At 36.8% G+C, this 14851-nt stretch overlaps 1 protein-coding gene across 4 annotated transcripts in view; it reads right to left on the bottom strand.

The window, feature by feature from the left end:
- Positions 1–9170, bottom strand: part of dlg5a (discs, large homolog 5a (Drosophila)) — an 88487-nt gene extending 79317 nt beyond the window's left edge. For all 4 annotated transcript variants that reach the window (XM_073873043.1, XM_073873046.1, XM_073873045.1 and 1 more), the window contains exon 1: positions 8457–9170. In XM_073873043.1, coding sequence (XP_073729144.1) covers positions 8457–8754 — 298 coding nt within the window. In that variant the 5' untranslated portion in view covers positions 8755–9170. The remainder of the gene's footprint in view (positions 1–8456) is intronic.
- Between the last annotated feature and the right edge of the window lie 5681 nt (positions 9171–14851).

The following is a 14851-nucleotide window of genomic DNA, read 5'->3' as shown; positions in this document are numbered from 1 at the left end:
ACAGCCCTGTCTGTTTTCATCACCTCGCCATTAGCATTTAAACTGTAGCACTTTTGCAGTTCCTTAGTAATTAAGCAGCTTTGAGACACTTGAAAATGGTAATGAAGTCCTTCTTTATAGCTCAGCTTCGGAGTCACTGGTGAAGCTGGGATCAAACTGGCAGGCTTGTGTCCTATTAGAGAGACCTAGACTAGCGTCTATCCATATGGTGCCTGGCAAAGTATCATTTTCCAAGAATCAATCTCCATTAATTGCAGTTTTAGCACACGGCTGCTATTAAAACATCAGGGTCTGCTAGAGACTGCTCACACCACAAATACAGCTAGGATCAATACTGTTCGGACCAACAGGGAAACGTGCGCACACACATATCATCATCTGGAGACATATGGTTATATAAAATATCTTTACTGAGCCATGTAAGTGATGAAGCGTTAGGTTAAACTAAAATAGCTGGTCAGTCAGATAACAGTACGAGATAACAGTACGGTAGATGGAAGGTAAAAAAATCTGGATCCACATAGAAATAAGAGCTTCTATATATTGACTAAATGCAGAGCAGCCACAAATCCATCTAGCAGGTGGATAAAAGGGAAGCTGACATGATGCACAATATAAAAGATACAGGGAATCCTGTCCTTGAGTGTGACATTAAAAGGCAGGGATCCTAAAAAAACCTTTTAGATCTGAAGTGAGGGTCTTGAATCTGAGTTGCATCGGTATTCATATTTTATAGTATGAGATATTAAGTGCTTCAACAAAAGCAAGAGTAAAAAAGTACTATAAGAAACAAGAAACTTTATTCATAAAATCACTTCAGTAGTGGGGCTTTTGCTACAAATAATAAATGTATATATAATATATAAATGTTTTATATATAACACTCGCTCGTTCTTTGTTTATATATTTTCCACATTACAGAATAATACTTAACTCGTCCAAACTATGGCATAACACAAACGTAACACTGAGAATGATGTTGGTGACTGAAAACATCCAAAATAAACCAAAACTCTGTTATATTTTATCATCTGAAGTGCAGTCACCCTTTGCCTAGAAGTAGTAAAACCGTACTTATGTCATTTTATCAAGAAGCTTCGTGAAGTTTAGGATGAATTTAAAGTAGTGATGCACCGATGTATCGGCCGCCAATATTTATTGGCCGATTTTTGATGAATTTGAAACCAACGGCATATCGGCAATAGCCGAGAAAGGCCGATACCGATTGTTTATTATTAACCGCATAAAGGCAATGAGTTGCATGTCTGTTGTTCAATTAAATGTTTTAATGTTCCGACAGAAAACCTTTGTTGAGCTGGCTCAAATGTCTTTGACAATAAAAGAAACAGACTGCACTTTAGTGGGGGAAAAGTTGTCCAACTTTTTTTGAAGTAGCAATATTTATACTCTGTTTAAAGCAATAGCACTGGCATTATTTATGTTTATTAAAGAAATCCATTATATCTAAAAAAAAAAAAAAAGAGTTAATGTTGTTAATAAAAGAAATGCTGAATAGCAAAAACCACCTTTGAAGGTTGTCATGTTGTCTTATTTTATTTGTTTTAGCTTAATTTGTGCCTCTCTCTGTTGGTCAGTTGAATGTTATAGGGCTGTAACGATATATCGTGTGTCCCATTAAAAAGACCTGTCTAAAATCGAATCTGCATTGCGATTCTGTGTTTCATGCGCAGCTTGTGCGTGTACTATGGCGTTTTGGTCAGTAAGAAGTCCGTTATCAATTTAAAATCATTATGAGTTGGAGTCGTTTATAACGTGCATTTAAAAAAGCAACACTCGTTAAACAAAGTCATTCAAAATATTCTTTATTATCATGAAAATACCTGAAACAATTTGAAGAACAGCGATATACATATACCTGTAGATGGTAAACGAGCATCTTTCATCGACGACTTGTGGTTGCATCTCAGGACAAAACAAAACATGTCGAACTACAGTCTCTCCACAGAAATAAAGAATTGGTAACGTTAGTCGGTTACCTTAATATCACAGAATTCTGTGTACAACAATATTTGTATGTAGTTTCTGCAGCCTCTAGCGGTGATGTTTCAGATTGCAACCAATAAGTTTACAAGCGTGTGCTCGAACTCATGAGCGACGGCCAGACGGAGATGCTACACACCGGAGAAAGCATCACACAACATGCTGGAAACTCAGGTAAACTCCCACTGCAACGTTTAATTGACTGCAATTAGCCTATGTTATGTGGTGTTACATAGGTACATTTACGGTAAGATAACAAAAACGGTTAGTGAAAACTGAATTTCAGTATAACAGTAAAGCCCGGTATACACTGTGCTATTTTATATAGTCCTTTAGGAATGTTGTTTGCCATACTGGGCGATCAATATCATAGTTAAGTCCATGTCACACTGTATAATCTCAGTTTCCATCAATGTCCGACTGTACGAGTTTAAAGACTTTTAAACTCCGCAATTTTACATCATCGATCGACGACGGCTGGGCAAACACACGCTAAAGCGAAGGCTAGCAAACCGAAACAAAATCTAAAAAGCTAAAGCACACAATCGAAATATATTTTACATGCTTTGTAGTAATGTTAGCTTACCTGTCCAATAGGTTGAAAGCCAACTCCGGATCCGTTTTTATACCCAAAACAAAGCGGAGGTTTCTCCATAATTCAAATGCCCTGCTGATGTTAATCCGTGTTTTTGTCCGAAATTAATCAGATTCACGGTTGGCCTTACGAGCTTCAGCAGATAACTTTTTTCTTCACAATATGTGGAGTTTGTGTTGAAGTCTGTTGTGCTTAGAGCAGGTAGTTTCAGTCTGTTATCAGACATGTTGCAGTGTCTGCGCTGTTGAGCGCAAGTCAGTAGACGAGGCGAGGGGCTTGGGAGCGCACATGCAGGTGACGTCACTGGATTTCGCGCCAAATCCGACCCGGTACTTTCACATAAAATAATAATATTTTTTTCAGAGGTAATAGCAAAACCCGCAAAGTGGATAATTTTAATGTTAGATTACAACCCCTTCACACACAGGCAATTGAAAAGGGATTGGTTTAAGTAGAAACAATACGTACAGCTCCTTTAAGCTCAAATTGTGCTAAAAAGGTTGTTTCAGCTATTGCGCATGCACACAGGTTGGCAAGTGCCTCGCATGACTGTACAGAGCCCCTCCCACAGGTCTTTATTGATTAATGATTTGTTCTTATAAGTAGAAGGCGGGACTTCTGTCGCCACATCTTGAGTGCTGCGTTATCACCTATTCATAGTAATAGTGCTCAATTTTGTTATCCCCAGTATCTTTGGCGTATGTCTAAGCTCAGTGTAAATTTCTGGTGGATCTTTTGTTGCAAAAAGGAGGGTCATACCAACATAGGCTGTATTGTCTCATCATTTGTCCCGCTGTGAAAATATACCGATATATAATTAAAACTCGATATATCGCCTCCACCCCTACTATATCAGCATTGCATCAGTCACTCTGCTGTATAGATATTAGCTTTGAAACAAACAACCAGTGCTCAACAACTAAGAGGCTGTTTACACTTGGCATTAACATGCGTTTTCGTCGATCGTATCCCAAGTGGATGACGTTAATGCCATGTGTAAACGGTGTTCAAAACGTTTTGAGCTCGTCCACTTTCCACCACTTTCAACCACATCCAGACAGAGTCGAAACCACTTTCGATCGGATCACTTTGGAGTTGCGGAACGCACATGTGGTTGAATGTGTTCGAACAGCCACACGCGACCGCCTTTTCTCCACCCATTTATCTAATCTGAGGTTTTAAACAAAAGTTTTACATCTTTTTTTGACTTCTGGCGTGAACACACGGTGAATAGCGCTATTTTTAGCCTTTCATTGATAAAACTAAAGCGGCTGATCTCCGTAGTTTCGTTTTGAAAGTGTGTGAAAGTTGCGCGATCCTGTTTCATCAATTGCGCCAAAAATTCAGAAAAAGCTCTTACATACACATGTACAAAACTCTGTGCAGCATGTTTACTTGCTAAACAAGCAGTGCACTCCGACATAATATTAGTTTGCGTGCATATAAACTCATAATTACTCCCGCTCGGGTTTGAATGACAGCAGAGAGACTCGCCCACCGTCTCCACTAGTATTCAGGACAGAAGCGGTCGAAAGTGGACAAAAGAGACAGATTTAAATACCAGGTGTAAACGTAATGTGTCTCTCTCGTCCACTTGTGATCCGATCGATGAAAACACATCTTAATACCAAGTGTAAACAGCCCCAAACAAACAGTAAATACTCTATAACTGTGCCGAGTAAAAAGGACTAAAAAAGTACACAAATAAAAATGTTTAAAACAAAAATAAAGCCATCATAACACAATAACTACTAAACTGCAAGGCTATAGAAACTAATAAATCTGCTCCAATATTTCACTACACGTCAAACTGAATTCTCCCCAGACGTCTTGAATGGGGGACATTTAAGATCCTCCTTTTGATATACTGTCACAGTGTAACTTACACTGTTCACTGCACTGATCAATGGTTATCCGACTGGACATCCTCCACGGTCCGTAAACAGCACAAGCTGCTGACTATGCAGTTTGCCTAAAACAAAAGCCTTGTTGTCTTTGTCCCGGCTCTGCGTTTGACTGCATGGAGGAGTCACCCGTCAGCCCACGACAGACCAATCCCTAGTCTATATGAATCAACCTCCTTTCCCATTTTAATTGGAAATGGATGACACCATAAAGCCGCAGCGTCTTATGTCTTTGCGACAACACTCTATAGGTCAAAGTGTTAACTCCGGGTTGAGTGTTGAGCGAGGCGGGGCATCACGCTGGATCTGGATCAACGTCAAAGTTAACACTACACAGCAGAGCACACTGCAGCGCATGAGAAAAACAGCTTCGAAATGATGGCAATATAAAAGGTGCAGAGTCAACACAAATTATCGGGTTTGAGTTAACAGCAGCCAATTGGTTTCAGTCCATGGAAATGTGCAAGTCTGCAGTAAGGCCACTCTTATATCATCTACAGGACATAAATCTCACTTTTCCTGTCTTGTTAGGGAGACTGATCGACAACATTGATCTTTCGCCTTCCTATTTAAGCCGATTTATGGCGTGGCGGACAGGAGCGTCCGTCCGTGGAGAGACATGCTATTTGTAGTGTCTTTTGCATGCATGCTGAACAGTTCGAGCTGTCGCTATACAATACTCTCCTCCGTACTATCTGGAGCCCAACACCGCAGCTTGTGAAAGACTTTGATATCAGCACAAGTTATCACATACATAAAGCAGAGTCAGTCCAGGCTTTTGTCCGCCTGCGGGGGGACAAGGCTTGTCTTTAGCTCTTACTCACAAGTCTGAACACAATAATCTCATGCACTGAATCACTGCACTAAAAAAGAGCTGTTTTTATAAATACCTTTCAACTCAAATCAGCATAAGCCCAACACAGGACATGTGCAGCTTTGAGAGGGGCGGAAAAAGAGCATCTGTAAAGAAAGGCCTAAGACAACATGAAAGAAACTAATCCTGATATGAATAACCACAGCTGTGCATGGAAAATATTGGGCTCTGTGCTTATGGTTTTCTTTCACGGTGTTTGTGATTGGTGTGCACAAATAAATCCACAATCAGGAGGAACTGTGCTGGCATGCACAAAACCCTGCATGTGTGTGAAAGCTGACAGTAATGCATTATAGAGAAAAAGCTTCCCAAGCAGAGGTGCATAAGCTTGTTTGAGTGATTACTTATGTGGGTTTTTTTGAATGGTAAATCTATAAATGGAAATTACTTAAAGGTGCAATGTGTAATTTTTAGAAGGATCTCTTGACAGAAATGCAAAATAATATACAAAACTAAATTATCAGAGGTTTATAAATACCTTTTTATAATGAAGAGTTTTGTGTTTATTACCTTATAACGAGACCTTTTTATCATATACACAGAGGGTACCCTTACGTGGAAGTCGCCATTTTGTGCCGCCATGTTTCTACAGAAGCCCTTAAAGGTACAATTTGTAAGATATTTGCAGTAAAATATCCAAAAACCACTAGTCCGGTTTTATATATTTTGTCCAGCTGATTACTAACAATATCTATAATGTTTTCAACTACTATTGCTTCCCTAAACAGTGACACTGGGCAGTGCAGTTGCCTGTAAATGACGTTAATATCCACGTTACCCCTTGTTTTACTGATGTAAAAACGACATGACAACAGTGTCGTGGACAAATGCGGAAGTAATAGCGTCTGTCAGGCCACTCGCTTTTTTATGGTAAGTTTGTTCATCTGAACACTTAATTCTGTGCTGTATTAACAAACCATTATATTGGACTAATACTGTAACATCTATGACTAACAATTGCGTTTTAAACAATACATGAAACCTTACATAATGACAATGTACGATGTCATCAAACACAACATTTATAAAACTTGATTACTTTACCTCATGTGTAACATGATTTCTTGTTTCTTTAACGGACAAACTTTTTGTTGTCTCCGACAATTACATGTTTTTCCGGTGGCGGCTACCATAGCTTCTCAATGTTTTTCAAAAGCAAGGGGTGAGCAGTGGACTAAACTATTGGTTGTAATTCACAACCTCACCACTGGATGCCGCTAAAATTTACACACTGCACCTTTAAATAGTATAAACAAATGCGATTCATGTCATTATTTCTCACTTTTAAAAGACAAAAAACTAGTTTCATACACTTCAATGGATGACAAAAATATGTGACCCGCAAAAAATAACGGAAAATTTTGCAAATGTGCACATCACAATATATGGTTTGCAATAAATAAAGGATTTTATTACTTTACAAATAAATAGTCAAAATTTTTGGTTGATGCAGATAGCGAGAGATTTTTTTTAATAATAATAATAAAATTAGTAAAAAAAAATTTTTTCATACACTTTATCATGTAAATTGATTTTACAAACTTAAAACATTATTGCACTGCAAACAGTGTTACTTAGCAGGTTAGCGCATTTTTTCTTCAATATCATGCAGCCCTAATTACTGATAAATCTAATAAATTATTAATTCAATTTTGTGATAATAACAGGATATATAAGCTGAATTGCAAAAATTGTGGTGGAAAAGTTGGGAAACACTGCTAGAGAGATTATGTTACGCCAACAGCACATAAAGCATTAAACATTATCACGGTAAAAATTATTAACCTGAACTACATTTTTGTTTCTGTATCTTTCAGGTAGACATCTTAGCAAAACACTATATGATGGAAGTTCACGACCCCACACTTTACTTCAAGAACACAATGCAGAAAATAAAATCATTAAACATGTCACATATCTGCTGATCTGACAAAAACAGTACAATCACAAAAAAAAAAATTTAACTTAATCTAGATCGATTCTAATTATCATGCACCATTTGGACGCTACAACAATTCTTACATGTCTATGAACCATCCAACCCAGCACATGTATGTTCTAATCGATTCGCCATGGTACCCTGGCAAGTGTGTTTCCATGGAAACAAGTCAAGTCAGCCCATAGCCTTTTCCATAGGCGTGTACCGGCAAAGCGCTTGGCTTGAACAAAATTTAAATGAAAATAATATGAAACATGTCATCACGGACGGTCATGCTGAAGCAAGCACGTTTCCATGGGCTAATCCATTGGAATGATCTTTATTTCAGTTACCCATGATGCCATGCTCTCATCACTGAAAATCAGTACGAGATCCATTGACTTGAAAGACCTTGCGTGAATGAATCAATAGTACTTTCATCCACCTCGGTAACACCACCACATACCAACCTGCAGAAGCTATACCCTGCAGTTCACCCGGTCAATCCAAACACTTAACTATTGATCAGATCTAAAAATAACTGAGCATCATGCAACCCCTTTTCATTATTTCATGCAGCAATTACATTTATGCATCTGGCAGATGCTTTTATCCAAAGCGACTTCCAGTGCATTCAAACTAATCTATACATTTTCATCAGTGTTTTCAATTTATACAGCTATGCGTGCATGTGTGTTTTATTTGGAAATCAAACCCATGATCTTTGCATTGGTATCACAATGTTCTTCCTATTGAGCCAAGCTTTGATTTTTCCAGTTCACAATCCTGATATTTAAAGACCTCATGATAAAAGAGGAATATAATTATCCTCATAAGAAAAATCAGAGGTAAAGCATTGTGTAGTGGTGCAAAAGGTTGTGGGTTTGATCCCAGAAAACACACACTGATAAAATGTACACACCGTAAAATAAAAGCTTCTACCAAATGCAATATGCAAATGCAAAGCCATGCATGAGACCAAATGCAGTTTCTTTCACTGTACCCATCCAAAATACCCAGATTGCACGTACAGCTCACCCTTCTAGGACTTTCAGATCCATCTGTAGACTCAAGTTCAACACCAAACATCAGTTTTGAAACTCGCGTGACATGCATGACGGACAGGTTCTCCCTAATGGATGGATCTCCAGCTGCAGGTCTTACCGGAGTGTTCAGGAGGTCCTCCACCGTTGTTGAAGATGGCAGTGTACAGGTGAGGGTATGTCTTCTCCAGGGCCACACACAGCTCCAGGAAATGGTCGCTCTGCTTGTTCACGAGCATCTTCAGGAGCTGCTCCACCTTCTCAGCGCTGGACGAGCAGTTCTGGTCCAAGTCGAGCGTCTCCTGCTCGCTGAGGGTTCCGGATTTCCCCAGGAGCTCTATGAGCTGGTCCGGATCCGTGATGGACTCCAGTAAGTTCTGGTGGCACTGGTGTAGTAACTCTTTGTGCTTGGGCTCCATTGCAGTTCATTAGCTAACTAGCTAGCTCAGCGCTATCCCCTCAGACCCGATTCCCCAACCCAAACCCGATGAACGCGCCGGGAACTTCTCTCTATCGGCTCACTTGTGGGATTTGAGTGAGATGCGATGGCTCAACGAAGCGCTTTTTCATTACAAACAGCAGAAAGGCACAGGAGCCATATTTGTCGCCCAAGGCTGTTGACCGCACTAAACAGCGATACATTTCTCCGGATCACTTACGTGAGGTAACTTCGTCCATTTCCGCTCGCGCACTAGTATACTTTCTCCCTGGCCATTTATTTCGCCAAGTGCGGACTTGTACGTGAGGAAAAGTAGCGCAACTCTTCTGCCGTTGCCCACTTAATGTGTACGCTCCGCCATGTCTCGGTATCTCAGCAGCTGCTGCCCGCTGTCAATCAACTTCCAGTACAATGTCCATGTAAGGTAAAGTGGGCGGGGTTTTCCCAGAGACACACCTGTTATTTTCCAGGAGGCGTGCACCGGTTTTCAAAAATTCAGATTTTCAGGCTACGGATAAGCATGATGCAGCATCATAACATAAGTGGAAGTATGTGCTCATTTCAACGTAATGGTTGCCATTTTTATTAAAAAATATGATGTTAATAATTTTATATAATGTATATTTATATAGATATTATTTATTTTATTAGAATACAGAATTTCAATAAATACAGAACATCATGTCATTTATTAAGAGTGGATCTTAATCTTTTCGACTTCAAGGCTCCTCATTGTCTACAAAAATATTTTAACACCCTCCAACACATTATTTCTATCCAAAAAAGCTTGGCATAGCTATAAAGATGTGTTTGTTACAAAAACAACCAAACACTTTAAATATATATTAATATTTAGTTGTGGTAGCTTATTGTATTGCTAATTTTATCTTATTTCAAATAATTTTAGGTAATCATGAGACCCCCTTAGAAGTCTTTTGAGGCCCCCTAGTGGACCCCGGGCCCTGGTTAAAAGCACAGGACCATCATTTATGTGCAGATTAAATTATTACTTTTTTAGTTGGCTAATTTAATATCCCTGGTAATAATTAAAAATACAAACTACTGTAAGAACAATTCAAAGAGTTGCATGATGATAAAAAATAAAGGTCATATGTGTTATTTCATATTTTATATTTCATTTATTTACTTTTTTGATTAGCAGCATGTGATAAAAGATTGTCCTCCACAACTGTTTATCTTATACTGGCTACATGGGCATTGAATTGCTGATATATTGCAGTCAAGCATGTGTCAATAATGTTCAAAGTTCAAATCATTATGGTGAAATCCAGTAATATGAGTAGTTAAAGGACATCTTTATTCGATTATATAGCTCGTTAGCAGTGGTTCAGACTGCTTTATGGGTAAAAGAGTATGTGAAGATTTCTGCAGTTTATAGCTAGACGGTAACAAAAAAGCTTAGCAATCCGTAAAATTATCAGATTGCTTAAACATGCAAGGATAAAGGCAAAAAGATGCTATAAAAAACATTATAACAGAATAACATAACAGAAAGGAATGGCACATGCAAACAAGAAAGATACACTGTAAAAATTCCTAAATTCCATTTAATCAATTTGAAATTATTCATTTAAACTTTCTTGACTAGTGAGGAGTTGCTATAAATGTAAAAACGCTTTGATTTTAACTTTATTTTGATTATTTATCAACTTTTAGCCATTTATAGCGATCATTTGTAATTTCAAATTGATTAAATGGAATTAAGGAATTTTTATAGTATCTTTCTTGTTTGCATGTGCCATTCCTTTCTGTTATGTTATTATGTTATAATGTTTTTATAGCATCTTTTTGCTTATACATGTTTAAAGCAATCTGATAATTTTGTGATTGCTAAGCTCTTTTTGTTATCATCCAGCTATAAACTGCACAAAACTTCATATACTCTTTTATGCATAAAGCAGTCTGAAATTAATTGTAAATTCAGGTTCATTAAACTTACAACTTTAGGTGCAACAAGGATTTTTTTTTTACAATGTACATATTCCATTCTAATCTATACTGTAAAATTTCAAATGTATAATCTTTATTGTTTCTATTCCATGCAAAGTTCCTTTGTAACAATTAACATTTTTAGTTTTTTCACTTAAAGTATTTTTCACTTAAAAATATAACAACTTAATATTTTTAGGTGTTCCCAATTGAAGTATTTTTAAGTTGATCCAAATTTTCACGAATGCAGCATTTTAATCAAATCAACATATACTTTTATGTTATTTAAAGGTGCCATAGAATAAAAAAAACTGTATTTACCTAGGCATATAATAAGAGCTCATATGGTAATGACATATTGTGAGCCTCAAACGCGTTTGTTTTCCTAAACCTCGTGCATGGAAAGACCACTGGAAACAGACCAATCTCAACATAACTCCAACTGTGACGTCACAGTCGAGATGTACGCCCCAAACATTAAATTAATTGCAAAGTTTTAATTTGTAATGTGAGCCACTGACATGAGCCTCAGAGCAGAGCAGTCAAAGCAGAGCTCAACATTTATTATTCATGACCCTTCCAAATAGGGCAAAAATAGAACATTTTATTCAAAGAACAAATTCTAGGGTTGTAAATGGACATGTAAAAACTTGCATTTTATCAAAAAAAGATTCAAAGACTAATTTCACAGATTATTTCAATGCATTCTTTGGCACCTTTAATTGATCAAATTAAGTTAAATACGTTGACTTATAAAAACAAGTTGAAATTAACTTAAACTTACAATAGTAGGTTAAACTGACTTGCAAAACCAAGTTGTTTCATGCAACTTCATGCATTTTTTACAGTGAATAAATTTGAATACATGGCAGAATAGGCAATTCCCTTTGAAACACTCAATGACACTATAGATTGGTTGTTACGAGAACTGAAGCTGTTTTTACAGCACAGCCAAATGACGGATAAATGAGATACATATGTCAAGATACTGACACCACAGTATTTACATAATTAACAACCAACAATTCAATAACACGTGTTAGTTTACACCTATCCATCTAAACCTGCTTGTGCTTTGCAGGGTCACAGGGGGTTGAAGCCTATCCTTGCATCTTTGGCCACAGGGAGGGTAATGGATAGATGGTCAGTCCACGGCAGGGCATTCACAGACACACCTAAGCCTGATTTATTAACTTCAATCTAATCTGCAGGTATATGGACTGTGCTGGAAACCAGAGAAAACTCATGCTGATACAGGTAGAACATATAAACTCTGCACTGAAAGGCTTCATGGCTTAGCCGGTGTCTGTAATACACAATAATACTACTGTAAATAAGGAATAATGTCAAAGATAAGGTATAGAAGTTAATGTCTTCAACCTATGTAATACAATTAAAGTATTATACAGAAAGACAAACAAACATTTATTTGTTTGTTGTGATTGTTTATGTTTAGACTGGCATGTTTATGATTGTAGGCCTTTTCTGTACATTGAATAACATACGTAAGTAAAACCCAGTTTGCGGAGTTAATAATAGAACCAAAAAAATACAAAAAGTACAAAAATATTTTTATGTACGTTTGATTATTGTCTATGAACAGATGTTTGGTTTACAGCAACTGTGATGTCATAGTCGAGATGTACGCCTCAACATTAAATTACACATAAAGTTAATTACAAAGTTGTTAAATTGTTTACTAATTGGAACCACTGACATGAGCCTCAGAGCAGAGCAGTCAAAGCAGAGCTCAACATTATTATTTATGACCCTTCCAAATAGGGCAAAAATAGACCAACAAATCCTAGGGTTGTAAATGGACATGTAAAACGTATAATAATTTTTGCATTTAATAACATTATCAAAAAAAATATATAATTTCACAAATTATTTCAATGCATTCTTTGGCACCTTTAAAGGGACACTTCACCCATTTGCATAAACTTTGTATAGTTAGAACCCCAGTCATGTTTTTGAATGGTCGTGCATCATTTCCTCAGTTTTTGCTGAGACAGGAGAAATACAGATTTCAGTGTTGCACTTCCTTCTTTTAATGATGTAAAAATCATCATTTTGCATCATTGAAAGCAGGTCCAATATCTTTGTTGAGGGGGTGAGACTACAAACACCCCTTTTCTTGGTCAAATAGGCACCAAATTCGAATTGTATGTTATAAATATGACACACTTTCAATAAAGATTAATGTTTCTACGGGTGAAATGCTCCTTTAACTTATCAAAATGAAGTTAAACAAAGTCAATTTATCACAGGTCAAAACTTAAAATAGTAGGTTGAATTGACTTGTTCTTTATTCTATGGTTAGATATAAGTTGTTTACTCCTTGAATATCTGGATAGTATTTGTAAGCCCAGATCAATCAGGACTAAACATCTAGTTTTATTTTGAATGGATTTCATTCAATACAATATGACATTTTTATTAATTTATGACCTAACTGTTGGAATTATTAATTTAATAAAAAAATCATGGGGTTTTGTTTTATCCTCCAAAAATATTCCTACCATCATCCAGCGTAATTTTTGTCGCTTGACCATACCAGGGGATTTCAACCTTTGTCGCTTCCAGCCCCCCATTGTCCACAACAATGTTTTGAAAGCCTCCTCCCACTCAAAATTGATATCAAATTAAATATTTGCTTGGCATTACAAGACAGTTGTTTAAGTTGTTTGAGCAAATTTTAATGATAGTTTTGTCTATTTAAAGTCGTCTTAATAGAACTTGTTTTAAAAATCACTGCACTACAGTCATCAGCAGCTATTCTGTATAAAGCTCAAGGCAATTCCGCCCCCTGCAGGTGTAAATGAGTACATAACATCATTTTCATGATTCAACCATGACGTTTCACCATGTGTTTATAATGATATCACCTGCTAAAGAGCTGAGTCATAAGATGCGAGACTTTGGTTAGGTCACCACACTGTTGCATCCATATTGATATTTTATGTTTTCAGAATTTTGGATCTATTCATAAGAACACTATCTAAAGGATTATCCAGACTACACAATATCCTAAGAAATACTGCACAGTTTAAGAACAACATATTAAAGGACACCTATTATGCAAAATCCATAATAGGTGTGAACAAAACCACCCTACAATGAAAAAAATCCACCCGCTCCTTGTTTTTATTTCACATTAAACCAAAGCAGTCTCATTAGACCGTTTTGATTTTCTTATCAATGTGAGGTCACATTTATAAAGCTCCGCCCACTTACATTCCTGCATTACCATAGTTTCCACCCTCACCGAGTTGTACTTTATCCACTAGATAATATTGTCTCAGACTGTATTAATCAGATCTGTTTAACTGAAAGAACTCATTGTCTGTTTGTAAGGAAGTGAGGAGCTGTAGCTCATTTGCATTTAAGGTACAGACAGTAAAACAGCGCATTTTGCTCCCACCCAAATAGGGTAATTTTGGACATGCTATAATAAATGATCTATGGGGTATTTTGGGCTAAAACTTCACAGACACATTCAGGGCACACCTGAGACTTATATTACATCTTGTAAAAAGGCCACAATAGGCGCCCTTTAATAAAACCTTACTGAAAATGATGTAATGTATCTGGTATGAATTCAAAACCTGACTTTGATGGAGCATTTTACTTGTTTCTTGTATTTGCATTTTATACATAAAATGAAGAGATGAACAAGCTGATTTTGGAGCAGGGATTGTAAACACATTTTGCATGTGGGAGAAGGCTTTCTATGATGCATCCTATAATTCAAAGTGAGCTAAGATCCCTTTTGGCTATTATAATCTTTTGTAAACACAGCTAATTGCAAGAAACATGTTTTTGTACTTCTGTTGCATGTTCTGTCATTTTTTAATGTCATTAAAATGTATTAATGTTAGCCAAAGTAAGTGGACCTCCATAGAGGCAGTAAATAAAAACAACACTAACATGTTTTGTTAGAGGGAGCTTTATGTTTGTCTGATCTGTAAAGAATAATATATGGTGATTAACATTAATGTTTTTATTTTTGAGGTCACAGCCCAGTCAAAGTGAACTAGAACTCATATCTAATAATCTCTATTAACTTAGCACTTTATATATATATGATCGGCTCCACACAGGGAAAACAAATAACAACACACAAA

The sequence above is a fragment of the Misgurnus anguillicaudatus genome, chromosome 11 (genome assembly GCF_027580225.2).
Source record: "Misgurnus anguillicaudatus chromosome 11, ASM2758022v2, whole genome shotgun sequence".
NCBI classification, from domain to species: domain Eukaryota; kingdom Metazoa; phylum Chordata; class Actinopteri; order Cypriniformes; family Cobitidae; genus Misgurnus; species Misgurnus anguillicaudatus.
The sequence above is the reverse complement of the archived record's forward strand: the minus strand, read 5'-3'. Positions and strand labels throughout refer to the sequence as shown.